At 44.8% G+C, this 27,766-nt stretch overlaps 1 protein-coding gene across 4 annotated transcripts in view; it reads left to right on the top strand.

The window, feature by feature from the left end:
• The window catches only part of CCDC15 (coiled-coil domain containing 15), a 476,574-nt gene that overhangs the window by 206,641 nt on the left and 242,167 nt on the right, over positions 1-27,766 (top strand). For all 4 annotated transcript variants that reach the window (XM_068240262.1, XM_068240258.1, XM_068240259.1 and 1 more), the window contains one exon: positions 9,292-9,402. In XM_068240262.1, coding sequence (XP_068096363.1) covers positions 9,292-9,402 — 111 coding nt within the window. The remainder of the gene's footprint in view (positions 1-9,291; positions 9,403-27,766) is intronic.

The raw sequence follows: 27,766 nt of genomic DNA, 5'->3' as shown, positions 1-27,766 counted from the left end.
CTCGGAAGAAGCACCGCCGTGCGAAACGGCCGTTAGGCTACCGTTTTTGCCCTGCACCCACCACCGCCACCTTTTGACATGGTAGGACATCCTCCTCTTGCAACTGTTTGAATGCACAAGATTTTTATACTTGATGAAATTTCCAATGATGATGATGTTTTGCACCTACCTTTTAAATGTCACAATTTTTGATACAACTATGGTGATTTACTTCAATCTGAAACACCATTAAAACAGCAATCACTGCAGTGCCTGACTCAACCGTTTTTTCTATTGATGCTGATCCAATGTATGTATTTGATTCATCTGTCATGAGCACGCAGTATTCATCACAATAACAAGGTGGCCTTTAGAGCATCTCTCCTTCCTCAATCCCAGTGATACGGTTACAGATATTGTAGTGCCGGCAACCCTCTTTCTCTTTGATTAACCCTAAGACCCCCCTGGTGGTGCCTAACCCTAAAACCCCCCTGGTGGTGCCTAACCCTAAAACCCCCCTGGTGGTGCCTAACCCTAAAACCCCCCTAGTGGTGCCTAACCCTAACCTTGACAGTGTTACATTAAATCCATTCCCCGTTTTGCAGTTAAATAACGTCTGCAGTTTGGCTTATGTAGGGCGCTATTGATAAATAACGTTAGTGTGTGACACTATTGATAAATAACGTTAGTGTGTGCCACTATTGATAAATAACGTTAGTGTGTGCCGTTTTTCTTCTTTTTTCCCTGTGCGCCATTATTATGCAGTACTAACGATAAATAGCGATAAGCGTATCTTTTTAATGCGGCGCCATTTTTATGCATAGGCGCTGTGCGCCATTATTCCGGGGCACACGTGCCCCTGCTGAATATAAGCACTGAAGCGAGATTTATTCTCGCTTCAGTGTCTCTTTAAGACCTCATTGTGGGTTGGCTGCATTAGACTGCAGTTACACTGCTAATTTACTATTAGCAATTGATAGTTTTCAATATGGCCTGCCTAGATAAACGATGAAATATTTAACTAGCTAATAGCGTACAGTTTTTAAATCCAGTCCATGAATCTCTTACCCTAGTGAAGTTGCTGAACAGCCCTGTGGATTTTTTTTAAAGAAAATCAGACCCTGTGTGTTTACTTGGCACTATTCATTGCGGTTCTGAGGAAACCTGTAGTTAGAGAAACATGGAAGTAGCAATCATGAGTGTCTGATTAAAGTAGAACTAAGATGAAGTTTAGCAGCTTCGCATATAGCAAAAACCTAACTGTGACTGTCAGGAGTTATGTTTATTCTTTTAACTAATGTTTACTTGTTAGTAGGTGGTGGTATGTGTCTGTGTGTGAGGTGGGGTGTTAAATGTTGGACTTTCAAAGTCCTGTCCACTCAAATCATATTTTAACATGTTTGTTGCTTTCCTCTTCCCCTGGACTTCTCACTTCTACTCTCTGGTGGGCTGGTTTAACAGGCTTTTATTGAGGTCTAACAACTTTCACTGCTGTAATTTCCCCCCCCCCCTTTATATGTCATTTAAATTATGCACTTTCCCTATACCTCTGCAGTGATGATTTAAGGCATGTACACAGTGTTTGCTGATCTTAACAGTTGTTGTTGGATTGTTAGGGTGACACTGGTGTGCACAAGCACTTTTCAGGCATGCTTGGTGAGGAGAGAAAAAATGTCAGTGCATAAGCAAGCAGCTTCCAGCAGGCAACATGTATTAAGGAGGGTCCCAGGGAGTGGCGGCAGGAACAAGAAGCACCTGGGAATCTCCTCTATAGGATGCAGAGGCTTCCCTCTTCTTGGTTAAGTGTATGTTTCTGAACTCAAGCTATGGCCTGGTTTCTCTTTAACCATTTTGGGACCATCCGCCTAACCCCCCTTAAGGACCAGGCATTTTTGCATGGGGGGGGGGGGGTCAGGCAGCCGGATTCCTGTTAGGGCTTGCTGGGCTGTGTGTCCCCTGTGTGGCCAGGTGTCCACCCTGTAGCTGTCAGCCTTTACTCATCTTCCAGGCTCCAGCGATGAGCCGCAGTAGACCCCTCCGCTCCTGTCGGCATCCCCGCTCGTACCGACTCTGTTACGGGTCGCAGCTTGGTGACGTCATCAAGCCGGGACGCGCCACTGACGTCAGAGCGAGCAGGGATGCCGGCCAGAGCGGAGGGGTCTACTGCGGCTCATTGCTGCAGCCTGGGAGATGAGTAAAGGCTGCCAACTACAGGGAAGACACCTAGACACACAGCCCAGCAAGCCCTAACAGGGATCCGGCTGCCTTAGTGGATCCTCTCCCCCCCCCTCCCCCCACACTGCTGCAGCTGTCACAGTGATCACTATGATCAAAAAAAGGAGTGGACAAGCACCATCAATCAATATGTGAGAATAGGCTTGTAAAATAGTAAATAGGTAACTGTTAAATGTGTGCAGAAAGGCCAATAACTCAATAGACAGCTCTAAGACAAAGAAAAAGGATTGGCCCTACAAAAACCGCACCACAAAAAATGTATGAAGTACAAATAAGCCTTTATTGAACCATAGAGTTATTAAAACCATAAAACCAGGAGCACAGTATGAATAAAAATGCCCTCAATGAACAATAATATCAATCAACAACACATAAATATGTATGACTGTACAACAAAACACACCGGTAACCCGCAGATGGAAGAGTGAGGGGAATGCTGGATGAAGAATTGAGGTGTAGCTAGACACCCTGTACAGAATAAACAGGGTGAAAAAGGTGGTGTAGAAAGGGAATGACAATGTGTATCCCCTGTGCCGTGTCTGTCTGACATTGGGTGAACAGGCAAAATACCAATTACAACAGTGTGAGAAATGCTAGATGGCGTGTATAAACAAGTGTATGGAACGCTGACCCCAGAAGTAAGGAGGAATGTGGTGTGTACAGGAGCCAAGCCCGACTACCAAGTAGCAAGGAAAGGAACAAGAAAAGGAGTGTGAAGGGCTGTGAGCCCAGTGTCACGGAGATCCGTGTGATGCGGTAGCCAGGAGGAGAAAGGCTTACCGGTGAGGCTGGACAGGAGGGCGTGCGTGCAAGAGCTGTCGCGATTCGCCGCAAAGAGCGGCTTCTTCCGGGCATACACAAGCCCGTTCAGCATCAGACTAAATAGTCACATGTAATGACGTACGATCGCGTTAGATGACGGCGGCATGGGGCGAAGTCAGAGGTAAATAAACAGTGTGTGGCCACACACGGGGATCGGTCTTCACGTACACATTGATGTGGAAGGCTGTCCCCACCCCAGAAACGCCCCTAACAGCCGCAGCCATCTTAGTATAGGGAAAGAACGGGCACTAGTGATAAAAAACAAATATGGCACATACAATGTGTCTAAGTAATACTCAATATCCAAATATGTAATTGTGGCTACCTAAAAGAGGACAATTAAGGGACTCAAACATAAGAATTATATATCAATATATTACAATATCAGGTTATATACGAATGGAAATGGCAAGAGCATAAATAAACATGTATATAAATTTATAGGTACACGTTCTACTGACACCCACTGGGAAAAGCTGGTATTGTGCGCCAAGAATTACACGCCAGACTATATGGCAATTAGAACCACAATACAGGAAAAAAGTAATAAAGCATACAATGCAAAGAATATTTCAAATTGAATTGTCAGTCGATAAGACAAGAGTCCAATCACCCCCCCCCCCCTCCCTTTTCTTTTAATCGATCTTCAGCAGAAGCCAGGGAATTAACAGTGTTGCGGTGAAGCGGACCTCCAGAGTGGCTGTCTTCGGTAGGAGAAGCACACACAGAAACAGAGGAACTCCAAATCTGGTAAGAACAAATTGTGTTATAAGCAAGATACCCACATACATGAAAAACCATAGTGTCAACTAGGTCATACAAAAATGCACGACCAACTGCCAACAATAGTGATATGGCTGAACAATACAGTAGGTGGAGAAAACCATGGTCAACTCACCACAACCATGGGGACAGTGACAGCACCATAGAAAGCAAACTCTACCGGACATATGAATGGATAAAGCACAATGCCACACTGATGATAGGCCAACACAATATGCCAGTCAAGAACTGGTCCCAAGGTCCCAACGGTCGAACTCACCAACGACCGCAACGGACCCAATTACTAACAACGACCCTTGTGGACCATGCAATATCTATATACCAAGTGTACCAATACATGCACAATTAACCACCAACACCCACAGTCACAGGAGGAGGTGATGGATCCACAAGCGTGTGAATACTACACAAGGCAGAGGGAGGAAAACCAGGGGAGAGAGTGAAGCTACACCCTACTCACAGAAGTGGAGCTCTATGATAAGAGAAGACACCTACTCACTGGGTGTCTCTCAGAGGAAGGCATGCGACAACTAGAAAAATACTGAGCAAACGCAAGACAAGAGAAATGCCAAATAACCAGCGTCAATGCAAAAAAACGAGGAATGAGAATTCCTCGTTTAAACCTACCGGTGCTAAAGTGCCGAGGTCAAATATCCAGCGAGTCTCCTGTCTCAAAAGTAATTGCATGATGTCCCCACCCCTAGAAGAAAGATACTCCCTGGATAAGCCACACACCCTCCAGCCCCGAGTACTCCCCCCATGTGCATTGAGGGCATGTTCTGCCACCGGGGTTAATAACTTACCATCAGCACGGTCCCGACTAGCCAGGCGTATAGTGGACATGTGTTTCTGGATTCGACTCTTCAACATGTTTTTTTGTTTGACCCACATATCGTTTATTACACGGGCACCATAGAAGGTATATCACCCCCTCAGTCTGACAATTGATGTAGTCCTTCAGTTTATACGTTTTGTTCGTCTTATTACTATAAACCTCTCTTGTGGGTGACATCATTTCACAGATGTTGCATCTTCCGCATGGGAAACTTCCACACACCACTGGCTTTCTCTTATGTCGACGCTGGAAATGGCTTTGGCAGAGTTGATCCTTTAAATTGGTGGCTCTCTTTGCTGTGATCGATGGTCTCGCTGGAAGGTACCTATTTAAAATAGTATCAGTTTGCAGGATGGGCCAATGTTTAGAGATTATATCTCTCAAAGTGTTCCAACTACTGTTGTAGGGTGTGCAGAACCTTACCAAGTCACTCTGTTTTCTTCGTGTGAAATATAGTAACCACTCCCTGTTGGTATTGGTGGCCCTTTGATATGCTAGTTCAATCACACGTTTTGGGTATCCCCGGTTTCTGAATCTTTCCTTCAACAGCACAGATTGTGCCTGGAAGTCCACCTCATTGGAGCAATTCCTCCTGAGTCTAAGGAACTGACCCACTGAAATGTTGTTTTTCAAGTTTTTGGTGTGAAAAGACTCATAGTGTAACAAACTATTGACCGCCGTCTCCTTCCGATATAATGTGGTTTCAATCTGCCCCATGTCTGAAAAAGAGCCAGAGGAGGGGGGACCGGGCTTATCAAAGGAAGAGGCTTAGGGGGCGTCAGGGATCCGAAGAGAAAACGTTATGAAGTGAGTCACGGGACAACAGTACTGTAGATGCCCTGCAGATTATTAATTTGACCTCTATTGAACTGACTCCCCTGGAAGAGAAAGTTTTGGCTAGAGAGTTAACCTTTTCACCCACCAAAAAGATCGATATTTTTGAAACTATCAAGGACTTTTACCTATTTTGCCGAAGACTCACATTAAAAAGGATGTATCACAATGATTCAACTACTCCACAGATGAGGGATTTGGCCAACTTACCTGATGCTATTGATAGACAGGTGTTCCAGGATCTTATGGAGTTACTTGGTGAAAACGAGAGTGGGATCGAATCTGAACCAGTGGACACCCGTCGTAAGGGTAAGTTTAGGCCTTGATCCTCCTTTCTTCCCAATTTGTCCGCTTATCCAGTAATAAAGTTTTTTTTTTTAATTGGTGTCCAGGGACATTGAAAAACTGAGGGACATTGGTAATTGTGGGAACAACCTTACTAAGGAAGAACGAGTGGCTATTACCCGTTTATCCAATCGCGATGATGTTATAATCCGGGAAGCTGATAAGGGAGGTAACGTGGTTCTGTGGCCTGTAGATAACTATATCAAGGAGGCAAACAGACAACTAGGCAATACTAAATATTACAGAACTCTAACTTCTAACCCGGGTGAGGTGTTCAAGTCCAAGTTGGATTTTTTACTTGATCAAGGGAGGTCAGCTGGAGTTATCTCACAAAGGGAACATGCGTTCTTGACAGTCAGTAAACCGGTAACACCCACGTTTTTTTTACTACCTAAAGTCCATAAAAACAAGGACCAGCCACCGGAAAGGCCTATAGTTTCAGGGATTGGGAGTCTAATTGAAAAGAGTTGCTCATTCATTGACTTCTTTTTACAGGAACATGTATGCACTCTTGTCTCTTATGTGAGAGACTCTTTAGATCTGATTACTAAACTAAATCATGTGCACATCCCTCCAGGTACTTTTATGATCTCATTGGACGTTGAATTCTTGTATACCAATATAGGACATCATCATGCGATGGAAGCAGTTCGATACTTCTTGGCCTCAACCACGATATCTAGGTCCGAATTTAACGACTTCCTACTGACACTCCTGGATTATGTGTTAAAACACAACTACTTCACATTTGACGGTAGGTACTTCCTACAAGTACATGGTATCTCCATGGGAGCCAAATGTGCCCCATCAGTAGCCAATTTATTTTTGGGCTGGTGGGAGCGAGAGGTGGTCTGGGGACCTGGTTTTGAACAATTCCATGCCCACATATTGGGCTGGCATCGGTTTATTGATGACGTATTGATCCTTTGGGATGGTTCTGAATCTCTGTCCCTCAGGTTTATTGAGACACTGGGGAAAAATGATCTAAATATTGTACTTACCTCACAAATGTCGTTAAAGTCCTTGGACTTCCTTGATCTGCATCTCTCTTTTTAAGACATGGGGCAGATTGAAACCACATTATATCGGAAGGAGACGGCGGTCAATAGTTTGTTACACTATGAGTCTTTTCACACCAAAAACTTGAAAAACAACATTCCAGTGGGTCAGTTCCTTAGACTCAGGAGGAATTGCTCCAATGAGGTGGACTTCCAGGCACAATCTGTGCTGTTGAAGGAAAGATTCAGAAACCGGGGATACCCAAAACGTGTGATTGAACTAGCATATCAAAGGGCCACCAATACCAACAGGGAGAGGTTACTATATTCCACACGAAGAAAACAGAGTGACTTGGTAAGGTTCTGCACACCCTACAACAGTAGTTGAAACACTTTGAGAGATATAATCTCTAAACATTGGCCCGTCCTGCAAACTGATACTATTTTAAATAGGTACCTTCCAGCGAGACCATCGATCACAGCAAAGAGAGCCACCAATTTAAAGGATCAACTCTGCCAAAGCCATTTCCAGCGTCGACATAAGAGAAAGCGTGGAAGTTTCCCATGCGGAAGATGCAACATCTGTGAAATGATGTCACCCACAAGAGAGGTTTATAGTGATAAGACGAACAAAACGTATAAACTTAAGGCCTACATCAATTGTCAGACTGGGGGTGATATACCTTCTATGGTAACCGTGTAATAAACGATATGTGGGTCAAACAAAAAACATGTTGAAGAGTCGAATCCAGAAACACACGTCCACTATACGCCTGGCTAGTCGGGACCGTGCTGATGGTAAGTTATTAACCCCGGTGGCAGAACATGCCCTCAATGCACATGGGGGAAGTACTCGGGGCTGGAGGGTGTGTGGCTTATCCAGGGTGTATCTTTCTTCTAGGGGTGGGGACATCACGCAATTACTTTTGAGACAGGAGACTCGCTGGATATTTGACCTCGGCACTTTAGCACCGGTAGGTTTAAACGAGGAATTCTCATTCCTCGTTTTTTTGCATTGACGCTGGTTATTTGGCATTTCTCTTGTCTTGCGTTTGCTCAGTATTTTTCTAGTTGTCGCATGCCTTCCTCTGAGAGACACCCAGTGAGTAGGTGTCCTCTCTTATCATAGAGCTCCACCTCTGTGAGTAGGGTGTAGCTTCACTCTCTCCCCTGGTTTTCCTCCCTCTGCCTTGTGTAGTATTCACACACTTGTGGATCCATCACCTCCTCCTGTGACTGTGGGTGTTGGCGGTTAATTTTGCATGTATTGGTACACTTGGTATATAGATATTGCATGGTCCACAAGGGTTGTTGCACGCACGCCCTCCTGTCCAGCCTCACCGGTAAGCCTTTCTCCTTCTGGCTCCCGCATCACACGGATCGCCAGGACACTGGGCTCACAGCCCTTCACACTCCTTTTCTTGTTCCTTTCCTTGCTACTTGGTAGTCGGGCTTGGCTCCTGTACACACCACATTCCCCCTTACTTCTGGGGTCAGCGTTCCATACACTTGTTTATACACGCCATCTAGCATTTCTCACACTGTTGTCATTGGTATTTTGCCTGTTCACCCATTGTCAGACAGACACGGCACAGGGGATAGACATTGTCATTCCCTTTCTACACCACCTTTTTCACCCTGTTTATTCTGTACAGGGTGTCTAGCTATACCTCAATTCTTCATCCAGCATTCCCCTCACCCTTCCATCTGCAGGTTACCGGTGTGTTTTGTTGTACAGTCATACATATTTATGTGTTGTTGTTTGATATTATTGTTCATTGAGGGCATTTTTATTCATACTGTGCTCCTGGTTTTATGGTTTTAATAACTCTATGGTTCAATAAAGGCTTATTTGTACTTCATACATTTTTTGTGGTGCGGTTTTTGTAGGGCCAATCCTTTTCTTTGTCTTACAGTGATCACTATGATCCGCCGGCGATCATAGTTATCACGTGATCATAAGCCATATGCAATGGCTTCTGATCACTGAGGGGAGATGTCAGCTGTCATATGTCTACTTAATCTCCCCTCTTGGGTGCACACAATCGCGCCGGAAGCAGAAACGGCGGGCGGCATAGATCCTATGCCGCATCAGGCTAGAACAGCCACAAGTACGGCGTAGGATCTTATAGAGGCGGTCCCGAAAAGGTTAAACAATGCAATTTGCTTGATGTCTTGGCTTCACTAGTTCAATTCACAGACTAGAACAAGCATGCAACCAATGGAGTAAGAGCAGAGTTAGAACTACTGGTCTGTGTACTTGTTCTGGATTAGTGATTCTGTTTATAGAGGAATAACATGACGCCCAGGTAAGCAGTATTTTGTAAGGGAAAGTCAGCAATGGCATCTTCCTACGTCTCTCACTTTGAATTTGATATCATAATGGGGAGTGCACTGGGGCAGCCCAGAGTAGAAAGTCAATGTTCTTAATGATTTTCTTGGTTTCTTCTTCTGCGACAGCTGAAGGAGACAATGCGACAGATCCGTAACCGTTTGGCTGCGCTGAAGACTGTGGATAGTGAAGAGTTAACCCTGCCTGGTGGCCTTTGGAGGGTTTCACCCACCAGAGATGTGAGTGCCAAGCTTTCTTTTATAGAGACTATTTTTATACCATTTCAAAGTGCAGAGTGATTAGACCATAGCCATCAAGGATGCAATACCTAATCCAAAATTTCCTTTTTATGACTTATGTCCATTGAAGATCCACATAATAAATTTTTATTTTCATAATTAGATATTGCAAAACCTGCCCTGGCTTCTTCATCTATAATACAATGCTTCTATGTATTTTTTTTTTATGACAAATAACAAAGTTTCTATACTATACCAGTAAATTACTTCCACTCGTCTCACCCTGCTCCAGGGACAAATGTCTTGTACACAGTGGTAGAGATCCCCAGAGCTACAGGATGCCACATGCTGCCAATTCTATATAATATCTAATGATATATTAGCTATAATATATAATAATATTTAATCCCAAAACCTGTCCTACAAATCTGTCCAACCTATATTTCTGATCTTGCTCAGAGGTACGCACCTAGCCGCTCACTCCGCTCCTCCTAGCCGCTCCCCCCTGTTAGGCTTGGGGGTGTATTCTCCACGGTCAGCACGTGATGCATAAGCTGACGGGAAGGAGGTACACACAACAGCACAAGGAATCAGGATATCCCCAGTTTAGTGGAGGAGAGGACTGACTCCGATAGGAGATTGTGGCGCACAGAGCCGGTGCAGATCCGAACAGCCACAAACAATACTTTCGTGATAACGTCTCAGCGCAAAGTAGCGCTGAGCGCATAAACCAGAACTGAGGAGATCAGGGCAGGTAGACAGAATGAACGCTTGCTTAACTAGCCACTACTTAGTGACAGCAAGCGTCCACAACAAGACAGACTGGAATGAGGCAGCCAATGCGTTTGCAGCGATGGCGTGCCTCACAAAGACAGGACAGGATAGTCAGGAAATAGCAGGATCAAGATAGATGAACGTAACACAGACAAATATACAATAAGTATGTTTTCCTAGCGTATTACAATTACAGCTATCAATGAAACTATTTGTAACGTCTGACTAACATATGTATATATCGGCAATGAACCGATATATGACATAAGCAGGAACACTGACTAGCACTGGAGCAATACAGGGAACAGGACTCAGAAGGATTCGCTATCTCTTCGCAGAGATGAACGCAATCCACAAACGGTAACAGGACAGGATTCAGAAAGATTCGTTATCTCCTCGCAGAGATGAACGCAATCCACAAACAGGACCAGGAGCAGGATACTAACTCAGCACGGGTGATCACGATACGCGCAACCACCAAAACGTGCTGAAAGGCTGACTAACTGAACACAGGAAATAAACAGTTCGTGTACGTATATATCAGCGACACTGATGTATCAACGTAACACGAATACAAGGAAAATAACAAAATGCGCAAGTATGCGTATATATTGGCGATGAACCAATATATGACACAAGACAAGCAGAGTAACAACTTCTAGAACAAGAGCAGAACTAGGAGGACTCGCTGACCCCTTTGCAGGAGTCAGCGCAGTCCACACGGACTAGGAACGAAGTGGGGCACGAGCAGAGTAACAGACAGAATCTGAGACAATGGTAGCCCATGAAGCATTGCAGGAAGCAGTTCTTTATACTGAGGTCATCCAATGGGAGCAGACCTGCAGATTCCCACACAAGTGAATGGTAATTAATCACAGGCCGACAGCAGGAAAAGGCAGACAATGATATGCAGCCTGCAGGAAAGGGATTGCCCCTCCATTGCAGCAGACAATGTTTGTTTACACAAAAGCATATTAAACTGTCATTAACTTCAGAGCGACTGCAGATGGAATCAGCAACTAGTTTAAGTGCAAACCAAACTATGCAAGCAAATGCATGTAATGACATCAGAACTGCTTGGGTTGCAATACCACTGCAGCCAGCAGTAAACGCTGCAGACATGATCATAACACCCCCGCGTCACCCAGTCCCAGTTACCTCTCCAGGATTTCTCAGGAGCTGCTCCAACACTATGGAATTTCCTGCCTACACCCATTAGGGCTGCCCCCTTGTTCAACATCTTCTAGAAGGCCCTCAAAACTCCCTCTGGCCTACCACCCCTCACTGGTGTTCTGAAACCGCAGCTGAACTCTGGTCCCCTGCCTTTCGTGTCCCTACCTTTAGATTGTAAGCTTCGGCAGGGTCCTCCTCCTTGTGTCTCCTACCTGATCACGCACCTCCATTGCCATGCAGACATTCTATGCATTTGAGTGAACTCGACTTGCCTAATCTCCATGCTCCCATCCAGTGACTTGTACTCATACTGTGCTGCGTGATCTGGTTTTTCTTGTATTCCTGTATTGCCTTATTGCTGTAGGTCACCCCTAAATATTGTCTGTGACCTAACTAATGTCCAGCGCTGCGTAATATGTTGGCGCTTTATAAATACAATAAACGACTAAATAAATAAAAACCTTGACCTAGTGAGCATGCATAGGTAAATATAAAAGCAAACCACTCATAGCAGCAAGCAGTCAAATTATCTCAAATGTAGTAAAACATAACTTCTATTAAAGAGAACCCGAGGTGGCTTTAAAAAAAAAAACATACTACCTTCTCCACGCCGCCTCCCGGATGCATCTTCCCCGTTCTCTGTGGCCCCGTTCATCCTCCGCAGCCTCCGATCACCGGCAGAAGAATCCAAGATGGCCGCGACCCAAAAGTACTTCCTGGCAGTGCTGCTCGGATACCACTTTTCACTATCTGGAACTAATTCGGATTCGGATACTGCTCTACCCGATCCGGGTCGGATATCTGGATCCAAAATTTTCCAACCCGAATCCGGGCCGGATATCTGACCCCAGTATCCGCCGGATTCGGATATCCAGATGGAAAACCGGAAGTGGCCTTTAAATTGCTTTAAAAACGTTTCTAAGGGTGTATGAAGTATGTATCTTCATTATTTTGTAAAGGGCCCTTCCTCCCTGGCCCAGGAGTAGTCTTAGCTCCCTCCCTCCCGGGGAGGAGGATCTCATCTTCCAGCAATTTGTACAATGTCAAAAGCACGCTCACATACCTTGGCCAGGAATCGAACCCAGGTTCACTGCTTAGAAGGCAGCTCTCCTCACCGCTATACCACCAGTGGCTGGGAATCAAACCCAGGTCAACTAATATTACAGGCTGAAGCCAGCCATTTCACTCATCTCTTCAACTACAAGGCCCAGGAGTAGTCTTAGCTGCCGTAATATCTATGTTACGGCAGGGCCCTTATTACACTTTCTCTTACAGGGCTATGGAAACCGTTTTGCCAATGCGATAAAGCGAGGTGCAAAAATGAAATTATGCCTAGCAGAGGATGGTTTCAATCTATCAACCTCTGGGTTATGGGCCCAGCACACTCCTGCTGCGCCACTCTGCAGTCTGCTTACATTTGTATACAATCTTCAAGTTTAAGAAGGGTACATTAGTTCCCTTCACAAAACACAAAATGCAAGGCTGTCCCTGGGTGGGCTTGAACCACCAACCTTTCGGTTAACAGCCAAATGCACTAACCAATTGTGCCACAAGGACTGTGTGTATGCCATTGCTGCAAAACTGCTATCTGGGGTTTTCTTCGGGCAACTGTTCAACACAAAATGCAAGGCCATCCCTGGGTGGGCTTGAACCACCAACCTTCCGGTTAACAGCCAAATGCTCTAACCAATTGTGCCACATACACTGTGCACACAAGTGCTGCTAAATGGCTAGCAGGAAGGGTTGCATGGCCATGGCTAGCTTTTCATCCTTCCCACCCTTGCCCTGGAATCTTCCAGACTTCAAATTGCTGTCCTTTGTTGTGTGTGTTACATCAGCAACATGATCTTTCTGATTCTGAAGTCTTGAATTGAATCTGGTAAGCAGTTTCACCATGTGTCCCACTGCTTTCATCTAGCAAATTAGGCAAATAAGCAAGCTCATTTTTCTTTTGGGTATATCACAATGGTACATGCTAGGCTGGCTTCAGCATGTAGTGCTGTCGGTAGTATAGTGGTGAGCATAGCTGCCTTCAAAGCAGTGGACCTGGGTTTGATTCCTGGCCAATGTATGTAAGCTGGCTTTTGACATTCTACAAATGCCTCAGAGAGAGAGAGAGGGGGAGGAGGAGGGTGTGTGTGTGTGTGTGTGTGTGTGTGTTTTTGCCACCGGATTTGTAATCCGGATTCGGATATCTGGGAGAAATCTGCGAATATCCGGGTTGGCTGTCAAACTATCCGCAGATAGCTATCCGAATTTTGGCCCAGGTATCCGGAATCCGGATCTGGTCGGATAGGCCTAAAAGTTCGAATATCCGGGTCTACTCGGATATCCAGAATCCTGTTGAGCAGCACTGCTTCCTGGTTCACGGCTTAGTTGCCGATTGGAGGAGGCGGGGGAGTGCGGTTACAGAGGCGGAGATGAGGTTGGTGGAGGCGGCGGAATGATGCGGTGGGAGCGGAGTGACTGATGGCTGGAGGTAAACAGGAGGCTAGCGACAATCAGATTGTCGCTAGCCTGTCACTAGTTTTTTTTGGGATAGCAGAGCCCAGGGGGGACTGACAGCAGTAGCAGAAGGACACAGAGGCATGTTATTGGGCAGAGAACACGCCTCTGTGTCCTATATTCTATAATCTATATGCGCCTCGGGTACTCTTTAATACTGTAAAACTGTACTATTGGAAATGTAAAATGGATGGCTACGGTAATGTAAACAAAAATCTAGATACTGCAATGTTGTGAAGGGATTTGTGGATAATATTAACACACTTCGTGTTAGGACTATATTCCAAGTGATGTGGAGATTTTGCAGTGCGTACAGCTTTTCTTGGAATTTTCTAGTTGCGCACAGGGCACAAAGACAGCCAGGGGCAGAAGCATCATCAAATCTCTTAAACCTAATTAAAGCTCCAGGTCCAGATGGTCTTTCAAATGAAGATTATTCAAATTTTTCATCCATACTGGGCCCAAAAATGTTCGCAATATTGAATCAATTCATGCTTCAATGTACAATTTCAAATGGATGCCTACAAGCTAATATAAAGTGATGTGAAAAACTATTTGCCCCTTCCTGATTTCTTATTCTTGTGCATGTTTGTCACACTTAAATGTTTCTGCTCATCAAAAACCGTTAACTATTAGTCAAAGATATCATAATTGAACACAAAATGCAGTTTTAAATGATGGTTTTTATTATTTAGTGAGAAAAAAAACTCAAAACCTACATGGCCCTGTGTGAAAAAGAAATTGCCCCCTGAACCTAATAACTGGTTTGGCCACCCTTAGCAGCAATAACTGCAATCAAGCGTTTGTATTAACTTGCAACGAGTCTTTTACAGCGCTCTGGAGGAATTTTAGCCCACTCATCTTTGCAGAATTGTTGTAATTCAGCTTTATTTGAGGGTTTTCTAGCATGAACCGCCTTTTTAAGGTCATGCCACAACATCTCAGTAGGATTCAGGTCAGGACTTTGACTAGGCCACTCCAAAGTCTTCATTTTGTTTTTCTTCAGCCATTCAGAGGGGGATTTGCTGGTGTGTTTTGGGTCATTGTCCTGCTGCAGCACCCAAGATCGCTTCAGCTTGAATTGACGAACAGATGGCCGGACATTCTCCTTCAGGATTTTTTGATAGACAGTAGAATTCATGGTTCCATCTATCGCAGCAAGCCTTCCAGGTCCTGAAGCAGCAAAACAACCCCAGACCATCACACTACCACCACCATATTTTACTATTGGTATGATGTTCTTTTGCTGAAATGCTGTGTTACTTCTCCGCCAGATATAACAGGACATGCACCTTTCAAAAAGTTCAACTTTTGTCTCGTCGGTCCACAAGGTATTTTCCCAAAAGTCTTGGCAATCATTGAGATGTTTTTTAGCAAAATTGAGACGAGCCTTAGTGTTCTTTTTGCTTAAAAGGGGTTTGCACATTGGATATCTGCCATGCAGGCCGTTTTTGCCCAGTCTCTTTCTTATGGTGGAGTCGTGAACACTGACCTTAATTGAGGCAAGTGAGGCCTGCAGTTCTTTAGATGTTGTCCTGGGGTCTTTTGTGGCCTCACGGATGAGTTTTCTCTGCGCTCTTGGGGTAATTTTAGACGGCCGGCCACTCCTGGGAAGGTTTATCACTGTTCCATGTTTTTGCCATTTGTGGATAATGGCTCTCACTGTGTTTCGCTGGAGTCCCAAAGCTTTAGAAATGGCTTTATAACCTTTACCAGACTGATAGATCTCAATTACTTTTGTTCTCATTTGTTCCTTAATTTCTTTGGATCTTTGCATGATGTCTAGCTTTTGAGGGCCTTTTGGTCTACTTCTCTGTGTCAGATAGCTCCTATTTAAGTGATTTCGTGATTGAAACAGGTGTGGCAGTAATCGGGCCTGGGGGTGACTACAGAAATTGAACTCAGGTGTGATAAACCACAGTTAAGTTATTTTTTAACAAGGAGGGCAATCACTTTTTCACACAGAGCCATGTAGATTTGGAGCTTTGTTTTCTGGCTAAATAATAAAAACCATCATTTAAAACTGCATTTTGTGTTCAATTATGTTATCTTTGACTAATAGTTAACGGTTTTTGATGAGCAGAAACATTTAAGTGTGACAAACATGCAAAAGAATAAGAAATCAGGAAGGGGGCAAATAGTTTTTCACATCACTGTAACTATACTGCCTAAGTGGGCAAAAAATTAAGTTGTCCTTCTGGCTTCAGACCTATCTCTTTGTTAAATTGTGACACCAAAATGTATGCAAAGCTTATTGCAAATAGACTTCTTCAGATTCTTCCAAGTATTGTTCATCCTCACCAAGTCGGATTTACCCCAGGTCATCAAGCATCTGATGGTACTAGAAAGATGTTAAATATTCTTAAGTTGGTGGAGTCTACTTGAGTGTCTTCTCTGTTTCTCTCTTTGGATGCAGAGAAGGCATTGGATTGTATTCACTGGGGCTTTCTAGAAAAGGTTCTCAAAAAAATTTGTATCTCAGGGTCTTTACATCAGGCTATATTATCTCTTTATTCCAACCCGTCAGTTCAGGTAATAATTTCAGGGTTTAAATCTAGATCCTTTAAAATTTCAAATGGAACACATCAGGGATGTCTTTTGTCAACCATTCTTTTTGTTTTAATTATTGAAACCTTAGCAAAATATGTACATCGAAATCCCCACATACAAGGAATTCATACTGGATTCTCCCACCAAAAGATTGGTCTTTTTGCAGATGATCTGATCATTATATGCACCAAACCAATGGTATCTCTGACTCATGTACAGGAAGCTTTATATACATTTTCTGCAATCTCTTATACAAGGTTTTAATATTTCCGATGAGTTACAAAAATATATATCCTAAATTGTTTACTTCAGTTGGACTAATTCTCATATATCATATTTAGGGATTAATATTCCTGGGAGTTCCTCTGAAATATATAAAGTTAATTTCCCCCCATGATTCAGAGAATATCCCAGGAATTAGAAACATTGTCTACATTTTATCTGTCCTGGACTGGGAAATTGGGAGCATTTAAGATGCAAATCCTGCAAAAGATTTTATACTTTTTCAGATTTATTCATGTTACATTACGATCTTCCTTCTTTGAAGGGGCACTAAGAGTGTGTACCAGCCTAGCATACACAGCCGGCCGTGTCATTCACGCTGCACAGCCAAACTGCACCATTCAACCACAGAGCTTTACTCCCGGGAGTTTTAGAATATAGTAAATCTCCTGATGTATGTGCTATGGCCTTAAATCCAGTTCCATGTCCAGTACTGCGCATAATCTATAGTAAACAGTCCCAGATCCAATCCGGATGCAATCTTCACATATAGATATACATAGCTACTACTATGCTGTCTTGTCATATGATCTTATAAAGTTCATTCAGGGGGAGTGAGGTTTAGCATGCAATTCATGTTAGTCCATGCAGGGGGGTCCCAGTTAGCATAAGCGACCACTAAACTTTCAGTCAGTCATTAGGCATTAGATTATTTCAGTAACACATAGAAGGCTGGCGCCTGACCGCAGCGTTCCACAACCCTCATATACACACACAAGATACTCTGCCCTACGGGCTCTCACCACCTCCACAGGCTTATGGGTCTCTCCTGGCAACTCTTTGGGCCCCCTTCTGTCCGGCAATTGCTTGCATCCACCTCCTCTCAACCCCTTAGACCACCAGCAGTGTTCCACGCAATTCTGGATCCATGCGCCAGTCAGCGCGCAGCGTGTGACGTCACTCCGGCTCGTTCCCGTGACTATTATCGCCCGCCCTGTAAAACACAGAGAAACAGTAGGGCCCTGCAAAAACCGCACCACAACAATGTAGGGAAATACAAATAGCCTTTATTTATCCATATCAAAAAATGTTTTTAAAAACATGTACTAAAAACAATGGCACAACAAGATATATGCACTATAAAATGTTAATTGTCTATAAGGAATGATGCCCTCACAATGCTACACAACCACACATGTGAAATGTGTGGAATCAAATAGTAGTAGTCTCGATCCACAGGTAAGAATGGAGCAGTGAAAGTGCTGGAGAGAGTGTAAAGCCAGAGAATGGAAATAGATATGAGCAATATGCCAAATACCAAATGCCAGTCCACCCTGTCCAATAGATATCAGGGTGACAGGAAAGAACCCAGTGTAGAGATGATCCGTGTAGAGATCAAAGGTGCCGTGCACTGAGGCATAAGTGCTAAAGGCTGCGAGAATCGCAGCAAAGTTTACAATGGTGTGCGCAAGAAGAGCTGCTTAGCAATGTGGAGAGAGAAGAGGGCGTGCATGCCAAACGCCGTCGCGATTCGCCGCAAACAGCGGCTTCTTCCGGGCATGGATCTAGCCCGTTCTTTAAGGAATTAAATAGTCACATAGGATGACGCGTTAGGGGCGCATCATGACGTCAGTCTGAATGGGGCAGAGCAAGGGGCCAAGTAAGGTGTGTGGCCACACACGGGGTCTGGTCTCCACGTGCAGTGTGACGTGGACGACCATCCCCACCCCGAACGCCGCCCATCAGATCCGCAGCCATGTTGGATTAGGGCAAAGAACGGGCAATACATCTAAAAACACCTATGGACAATTACAAATAAGAAAATTGGTCTAATAACGTGCAGCGAACAGCTGCCAAGCCAGGGTGGAAAGGTGAAAAGAAAATATACACTATGAATAGTTAAAAATGTACACACATGCGCATTTAGGTATATATCAATATAAATACACACACAATGGAAGTCATAAGAATCCATTGTGAAAGGAATGTCAGAGACACCAGCAGGACAAACCAGGGTACTGCAAGTACTTAAGTATAGTGGAAATAGAGAGACATATAATAAGTCCAAACAATTGCGCAAATTCTTCAGGGTTGATCCAAACAGTCATAGTATGATGATCCCAAATAGATAGTTGGTGGTCTTCATGAAAAAATGGCTCAGAGAAATACATCAGTCATGGATAGATCAAATAAGTTGTATGGACACTTCCACTGCGAATCTACAATAGTAACAAAAGGAGAAAATATATCAGTATCTCGGCCTTATCCGACCACAGCATAATTACACGGTCCTGACACAGTCAAGAGACCGTACTGATTCGAACCACTTCACACTATATAAACGTTGAAGAGCAATTGAAATTGGGTGAAGAGAAACCAGTGGTCTACTCACCAAAACCGACTGGGGACAAGTGGTGATTCGCACTCTACACAGTGGCACACATAAACGGGAAGATGTAAACCGTGCCCATACATTAATATATCAAAAGTACTCATCAGCCCCAGCAGTCGAACTCACCCACGACCGCCAAGGCACGTGTCCAATTGTAACAAACCAGAAGGGTATAATCCATAAAAGCCATGAAAATGGCCACACGTGCAATCCCCTGGAGTGATGGTGTTCGCCCATAGTCAAACAATACAAGACGTAGCTGTACAAATGAGAAGCAGCAGACGCAGACCCATAAGATGGAAAGACATGTGGGAATGGATAAAACTCATCCTACTCACAAAGATGAGACTGCGTACATGGTGGTGGGGGATAACGCCTACTCACTGAGTGCATCACCCACAACCACCGTTTAGTGTGATAAATGAGGAGAGGGGAGGGAATGATGTAGTGCCCCACACATCCGAAAATCAGAAAATTAGTGTAGAAAACCAAGGAATGAAAATTCCTCATTCAAACCTACCGGAGATAACGTACCTAGATCGAAGATCCAGCGGGTCTCCTGCCTGAGGAGTAACTGGGTAATATCACCGCCCCTGGTAGAGAGGTACACCTTGGATAGACCACACACCTTCCAGCCTCGTGTACTGCCCCGTGGGCATTAAGTGCATGTTCTGCCACCGGAGTCAATGGCTTGCCATCAGAAAAGTCCCGTCCTGCCAGACGAATGGTGGAGAGATGCTTTTGGATTCTGCTCTTCAACATATTCTTAGTTTGACCCACATATCGCTTGTTACATGGGCACCATAAAAGGTATACCACCCCTTCAGACTGACAATTGATGTAGTCCTTAAGTTTGTGTATTTTATTAGTCTTCTCGCTGTGAACTTCCCTGGTAGGTGACATCATCTCACAGATGTTACATCTCCCGCAGGGAAAACTGCCACATACGACTGGTTGTCTCTTATGTCGTCGCTGGAAATGACTTTGACACAATCGATCTTTTAAATTGGGGGCCCTTTTAGCTGTGATGGATGGCTTGGCCGGAAGATACCTATTCACTATGGAATCAGTTTGCAGAATAGACCAGTGTTTAGTGATTATATTTCTCAGTGACTCCCAACTACTGTTGTAGGGTGTACAAAATCTTACCAGGTCATTCTCTTTTCTTCTTGTGGAATACAGCAATCTTTCCCTGTTGGTATTAGTTGTCCTCTGATAGGCCTGTTCGATTACACGTTTCGGATAACCACGTTCCTTGAATCTTGCCTTTAGCAACACAGACTGCGCCTGAAAATCAGCTTCGCTGGAGCAATTCCTCCTCAGCCTTAGGAACTGACCCACTGGAATATTATTTTTCAAATTTCTAGTGTGAAAAGACTCATAATGTAGTAGGCTATTTACCGCCGTTTCCTTACGGTACAAGGTGGCTCCCGTATCTGAAAAAGAGAGCTGCAGATCTAGGAAGTCCAAGGACTCAAAGGACATTTGTGAGGTAAGTACAATATTCAAATCATTATTTCCCAATGCCCTGATAAACTCTAGGGCCAAGGACTCAGGGCCATCCCAGAGGAGTAAAATGTCATCAATAAAACGATGCCAACACAGGATGTGAGGATGAAATTGCTCGTAACCCGGCCCCCACACCACTTCTCGTTCCCTCCAGCCCAAAAATAAATTTGCCACTGACGGGGCACATTTGGCGCCCATTGAGATGCCATGCACTTGTAGGTAATACCTACCATCAAAAGTGAAGTAGTTGTGCTTTAACACATAATCCAGAAGGGTTATCAAAAAGTCGTTAAATTCGGATCTAGAGATAGTAGTAGTCGCCAAGAAATAACGAACTGCCTCCACTGCATGATGGTGTCCTATGTTGGTATATAGAGACTCAACGTCCAATGAAATCATGAGTGTACCTGGTGGAATATGAACATGGTTTAGTTTTGTAATTAAGTCAAGAGAGTCTCTCACATACAAATCTAATGTACAAACATGTTCCTGTAAGAAAAAATCTATGAATGAACAACATTTTTCAATTAAACTCCCAATGCCCGAAACTATGGGTCTTCCTGGTGGTTGGTCCTTGTTTTTATGAACCTTGGGTAGCAAGTAAAATGTGGGTCTGAGGAAGCCCGAGGGGCGGGCGATACTAGTCACGGGAACGAGCCGGAGTGACGTCACGCTGCGCGCTGACTGGCGCATGGATCCAGAATTGCGTGGAACACTGCTGGTGGTCTAAGGGGTTGAGAGGAGATGGATGCGAGCAATTGCCAGACAGAAGGGGGCCCGAAGAGTTGCCAGGAGAGACCCATAAACCTGTGGAGGTGCCAGCCTTCTATGTGTTACTGAAATAATCTAATGCCTAATGACTGGCTGCAAGTTTAGTGGTCGCTTATGCTAACTGGGACCCCCCCCTTCTGCATGGACTAACATGAATTGCATGCTAAACCTCACTCCCCCTGAATGAACTTTATAAGATCATATGACAAGACAGCATAGTAGTAGCTATGTATATCTACAGTATATGTGAAGATTGCATCCGGATTGGATCTGGGACTGTTTACTATAGATCATGCGCAGTACTGGACATGGAACTGGATTTAAGGCCATAGCACATACATCAGAAGATTTACTATATTCTGGAAACTCCCGGGAGTAAAGCTCTGTGGTTGAATGGTGCAGTTTGGCTGTGCAGCGTGAATGACACGGCCGGCTGTGTATGCTAGGCTGGTACACACTCTTAGGCTTGATTTTATGGGGGTTGATGGGGGGGGTTTGTATGCAGACAACTAATAAAATTGAAGTGTTTTTTGAGACTAAGTGAGACAGTCCTTTTGTAGAGAGAAAGTGAGCACAGAGACAGAATGTATGTGTGTCCACCAATCTAGTCGCCACCCGGCAACGGTGAACACACAAAAGCGGAAACCAAGTGGGAACGCAATCGCGAGAATGGCGATTGCCAATAGTGACACAAGACCGAGTAAGACAAAGCACAAGTGAGGCAAGAAAGACACAGCAAATAACAAGATCTGAACGTCAAAGAAAATAACAAACGCTAGCTAAACGTGAACTCCGCACTCATTCGCAACAGCGAACGCGTTAAAGACACGATCATCGCGCGTTAGGCGCCCAGTGATAAGCGTGCCACCCTAACTAACCAAAGTAACACAAACACGAAATAGAGAACGCGAACGCTTGCTAAACGGTTACCTCACCGAGCCTACAGCAAGCATTCGTACCAGACAAGGCAGAGAGAAGGAGTTGCCAGCAGCAACCGCTGCTCTGGCTTGCACCCCTAAGACGGAGTACAGACAGAACGATTTCCTGTCGACCGCCGCTGGCAACAAGACAATCACAATAGTTAGACAGTACAAGGCAAAACAGATAATACAACCTGACTACGCTAGAAGGGATGCCTAGTGCAGTCCCAAGGAATTACTCTAAGATAATCTTAGCAAACAATAGCAAAGGCTGATACTCCAGGTGAGTTAGCAGGAACAAACCATCATGACCAGCAGGAAATTCTGGGAAGAAATGGTATTTATACTGCAAGCCATCAGAGGAAGCAGCTAGGCAATTTGCATGACAAGTAGATGCAAATTCCTCACCAGCAGAGCAACTCTGAAACTTGCAGAGTGAAGACAGGTCTCTTTTCCAGAGACCTGCAACACTCAGACTAGTGTTGGGCGAACACCTGGATGTTCGGGTTCGCGAACGTTCGCCAAACATGGCCGCGATGTTCGGGTGTTCGCGCCGAACCCTGAACATAATAGAAGTCAATGGGGACCCGAACTTTCGTGCTGTGTAAAGCTTCCTTACATGCTACATACCCCAAATTTGCAGGGTATGTGCACCTTGGGAGTGGGTACAAGAGGAAAAAAAATTTGAAAAAGAGCTTATAGTTTTTGAGAAAATTGATTGTAAAGTTTCAAAGGAAAAAATGTCTTTTAAATGCGGAAAATGTCATTTTTCTCTGCACAGGTAACATGCTTTTTGTCGCCATGCAGTCATAAATGTAATACAGATAAGAGGTTCCAGGAAAAGGGACCGGTAACGCTAACCCAGCAGCAGCACACGTGATGGAACAGGAGGAGGGCGGCGCAGAAGGAGAAGGCCACGCTTTGAGAAACAACAACCCAGGCCTTGCATGAGGACAAGAAGCGTGCGGATAGCAATGCATTTTGTCGCCATGCAGTCATAAATGTAATACAGATGAGAGGTTCAATAAACAGGGACCGGAAACGCTAACCCATCACAGATGTTCATTGTTCATGTTACTTGGTTGGGGTCCGGGAGTGTTGCGTATCTCCTCTCTAAAGTCTCCACAAGGGCCTGCTGGTATTCTTCCATTTTGACCTGTCTGACTCTTTCTTCAAGCAGTTTTGGAACATTGTGTTTGTACCGTGGATCCAGAAGGGTATAAACCCAGTAATTGGTGTTGTCCAGAATGCGCACAATGCGTGGGTCACATTCAATGCAGTCTAGCATGAATTGAGCCATGTGTGCCAGAGTCCTGCCAGAATCATCCTCATCCTCTTGTGAGCGTTGTGATAGTTGTGATGCATCATAGTCGTCACCTTCTTCCTGGTCTGCTTCTGCTGACCATTCGCGCTGAATTGTGGAAGTCCAACGTGCACCGCTCTGGCCCTCGTCAGTGGTGGCATGAAATTCCTGCTCCAACTCCAGCTGTTCCTCCTCCTCTTCTTCGTCATAGCTGCTGGGGCCAGCGTTTCCTGAGGCAGATGACCTGATGTTGGTATCATCACGCTGATCGTTTTCTCCTTCAGATTCCCCCAGTTGCATCATGACAGCTGTTTCCTTGATTTTCAACATTGACCTCTTCAGTAAACACAGCAGTGGTATGGTAATGCTGACTGAAGAGTTGTCACTGCTCACAAGCAACGTGGAGTGCTCAAAATTTTGGAGGACTTGGCAGAGGTCCAACATGTTGGCCCAATCGGATCCACAGAAGCTTGGCAGCTGTCCGGATGCGCCTCGGTACTGCTCCGTCATGTACTGGACCACTGCACTCTTCTGCTCGCAAAAGCGGGCTAGCATGTGCAGCGTAGAATTCCAGCGCGTAGGGACATCACTGTTATGATCGCTTCTGTAGCGTTTACTGCTGACTGCACTGGTATTGCAAACCAAGCAGTTCTAATGTCATTACATGCATTTGCTTGCATAGTTTGGTTTGCACTTAAACTAGTTGCTGATTCCATCTGCAGTCGCTCTGAAGTTTATGACAGTTTAATATGCTTTTGTGTAAACAAACATTGTCTGCTGCAGTGGAGGGGCGGTCCCTTTCCTGCAGGCTGCATATCATTGTCTGCCTTTTCCTGCTATCAGCCTGTGATTAATTACCATTCACTTGTGTGGGAATCTGCAGGTCTGCTCCCATTGGATGACCTCAGTATAAAGAACTGCTTCCTGCAATGCCTCATGGGCTATCATAGTTTCAGACTCTATCTGTTACTCTGCTCGTGCCCCACCTCGTTCCTGGTCCGTGTGGACTGCGCTGACTCCTGCGAAGGGGTCAGCGAGTCCTCCTAGTTCTGCTCTTGTTCTAGAAGTTGCTACTTGCTTGTCTTGTGTCATATATTGGTTCATCGCCAATATATACGCATACTTGCGCATTTTGTTATTTTCCTTGTATTCGTGTTACGTTAATATATCAGTGTCGCTGATATATACGTACACGAACTGTTTATTTCCTGTGTTCAGCTAGTCAGTTTTCCAGCACGTTTTGGTAGTTTGCGCGTATCGTGAACACCCGTGCTGAGCTAGTTATCCTGTTCCTGGTCCTGTTTGTGGATTGCGTTCATCTCTGCGAAGAGATAACGAATCCTTCTGAATCCTGTTCCTGGTCCTGTTTGTGGATTGCGTTCATCTCTGCGAAGAGATAGCGAATCCTTCTGAGTCCTGTTCCCTGTATTACTTCAGTCTTAGTCAGAGTTCCTGCTTATGTCATATATCGGTTCATTGCCAATATATACATATGTTAGTCAGACGTTACGAATAGTTTCATTGATAGCGGTAATTGTAATACGCTAGGAAAACATACTTATTGTATATTTATCTGTGTTACGTTCATCTATCTCGATCCTGCTATTTCCTGTCTCTCCTGTCCTGTCTTTTGTGAGGCACGCCATCGCCGCAACGCATTGGCTGCCTCATTCCAGTCTGTCTGGTTTTGGACGCTTGCTGTCGCTAAGTAATCGCTAGCTAGCAAGCGTTCATTCTGTCTACCTGTCCTGATCTCCTCAGTCCTGGTTTATGCGCTCAGCGCTACCTTGCGCTGAGACGTTATTACGAAAGTGTTTGTGGCTGTTCAGATCTGCACCGGCTCTGTGCACCACAATCTCCTATTGGAGTCAGTCCTCTCCTCCACTAAACTGGGGATATCCTGATCCCTTGTGCTGGTGTGTGTACCTCCTTCACGTCAGCTTATGTGTTGTATGCTGACTGTGGAGATTACACCCCCAAGCTTAACAATCACACAGCAAGCGATGGTGGGGGAGATTGAAGCGCTCCTGCATCTTGGCAAATGAATGGTGATTCAGATGCGCAAACATTGTGTCTTGATCTTCCTGTTTCTACACCTCGCTCTAGTTTCGTGAATAGCTCAGAGCATCTGCTATGTGAACCTGAAATCGCAGAATTATTACCTTGTTCAGAAAATTTTCCAATAAATTTGCCCTGTACCATGAATTGTGCAGTAGATCTCTCCAATGAAACTCAGGTCACAGAATCATTATGCTGTCCAGCAGGTGCTTCCATGGTTTTGCCCTGCAATATGGACTGTTCAGTGATCCTGTCCAGTGAAGCTGTGGTCGCAGAGTCTTATGCTTCACCCAGTACTTTGGATACTTTAAACCCTTTAGCAGAGGAGGCTGAAGCACCGCTTACCTCAGTTGGTGTTGCAGTAATACTCACTTGTCTAGCAGCTGTTTTGGAATTACAGTCTGCTCTAATAAAACTTGATGAATTTCTGCCCAGCGAAGCAGAAGCCATTGAAATATTGTCCTCGTCAGCAAGTGTGTTAGATACCTTGCCCTGTACACAGTCTGATTTAACCAATGTTGTTGAGTCCCTCTCCAGTGTTGTAACAGCCGAGGAACTCCAGCCCTGTCCTCTGAATGTTTCAAAAGTCTTGCCCTGTAACATGGATAATTCTGACTCGCTGGAAAAAATAATAGAAATCTCAGAATTTCAGTCCGGGTTAATGAGTGTTTCTGAAACCCAGCCCTGTATCCTGGAAAATTCTGGTTCTCTGGCCGGTGTGGCAGAAGTTCCAGAGCCCCTTCCTGTCCAGTGAGTTACTCAGTTTTGCCTAGTTCAGTGGGGATTGCTGCAATATTGACTTGTTTTGCAGCCCTTCATGAGCTCCAGTCCAGTGTATTTGATGAGTCTCTGTCTAGTCCAGAAGAAGCTATGGGAACCCTGTCTAGTTCAGTGCATACATCAGAAGATTTGCCCTGTCTTGTAAATGCCCCTGAACATGATTTGTTAATAACCCTGCTGGAATCAGCGACATCTAAGTCTGATCCTGCAGTTTTTAGTGAGAATCCAGTAACTATGAAGTCTAGTCATGATGAATTTTTTTTGCCCAGTTCTGGTTTCGGTCCTGTCTTGACTGACTTTGAGGTTCGCAGTTCCTTGACATGCCCAGAGGTTTCTCTTGTGCCGGTGTGCCCAGATGTGCTTCGTATGCCAGACTGCCCAGATGTGTCTGTGTTAGCGTGCTCACGTGCTTCCCTAGTGGAGACATGTTCTGATGTTGCCGGTTGGCCTGCATGCCCGGAGATGGTTCTGGTCCCTAAAAGCCCTGATCTTGATGTTTGTCCTTGTGACCCTGACTCTGGAGTTGCCCTGGGTTCCATAGGGGTTCTTGATAGTTCTCCATGTGAGCCTAAGGGGTGTTCTGACCTGTGGGGATCTCTTTGGAGCTTCCAAGTGTTCTGGGAGATCTCTGAGGAAACTTGTCCTGGTACCTTGGACTGGTTCAACGGTGGGTTTTGTGTTGGTAGGGACAGTTCCGGTGGGCATTGCAAAGGCTTTGGCGTTTTTGGACAGTCCTTGGAAGGCGGTGGGTATCGCGCAGAGAGTTTCTTGGGGTTGTTTTCTGGAAGTCGTGGTTCTGATGGGTGTCACACTGAGGCTTGTAGTGCTGACGGGCATGGTTCGGTAGGTTCTGGTTCCAATTGGTCTAGTTTTGGTGAGACTGATTCGGGAATTTGGTTTTGTCGGACGGATCCGACCTTCATGAATTTTCAGTCAGATCAGTTTGCTGGATTTCCCACTTCTGATTTTTTGGTTTGGGTGGTTCAGGAGAAATATGTCAGTTTTCATAGGCGTCCAGAGGCCGCGTTTAAGGGAGGGGGTACTGTTATGATCGCTTCTGTAGCGTTTACTGCTGACTGCACTGGTATTGCAAACCAAGCAGTTCTAATGTCATTACATGCATTTGCTTGCATAGTTTGGTTTGCACTTAAACTAGTTGCTGATTCCATCTGCAGTCGCTCTGAAGTTTATGACAGTTTAATATGCTTTTGTGTAAACAAACATTGTCTGCTGCAGTGGAGGGGCGGTCCCTTTCCTGCAGGCTGCATATCATTGTCTGCCTTTTCCTGCTATCAGCCTGTGATTAATTACCATTCACTTGTGTGGGAATCTGCAGGTCTGCTCCCATTGGATGACCTCAGTATAAAGAACTGCTTCCTGCAATGCCTCATGGGCTATCATAGTTTC

The sequence above is a fragment of the Hyperolius riggenbachi genome, chromosome 6 (assembly GCF_040937935.1).
Source record: "Hyperolius riggenbachi isolate aHypRig1 chromosome 6, aHypRig1.pri, whole genome shotgun sequence".
Taxonomy (NCBI): domain Eukaryota; kingdom Metazoa; phylum Chordata; class Amphibia; order Anura; family Hyperoliidae; genus Hyperolius; species Hyperolius riggenbachi.
Note: the sequence above shows the minus strand (reverse complement) of the source record. Positions and strands in the feature narration are given on the sequence as shown.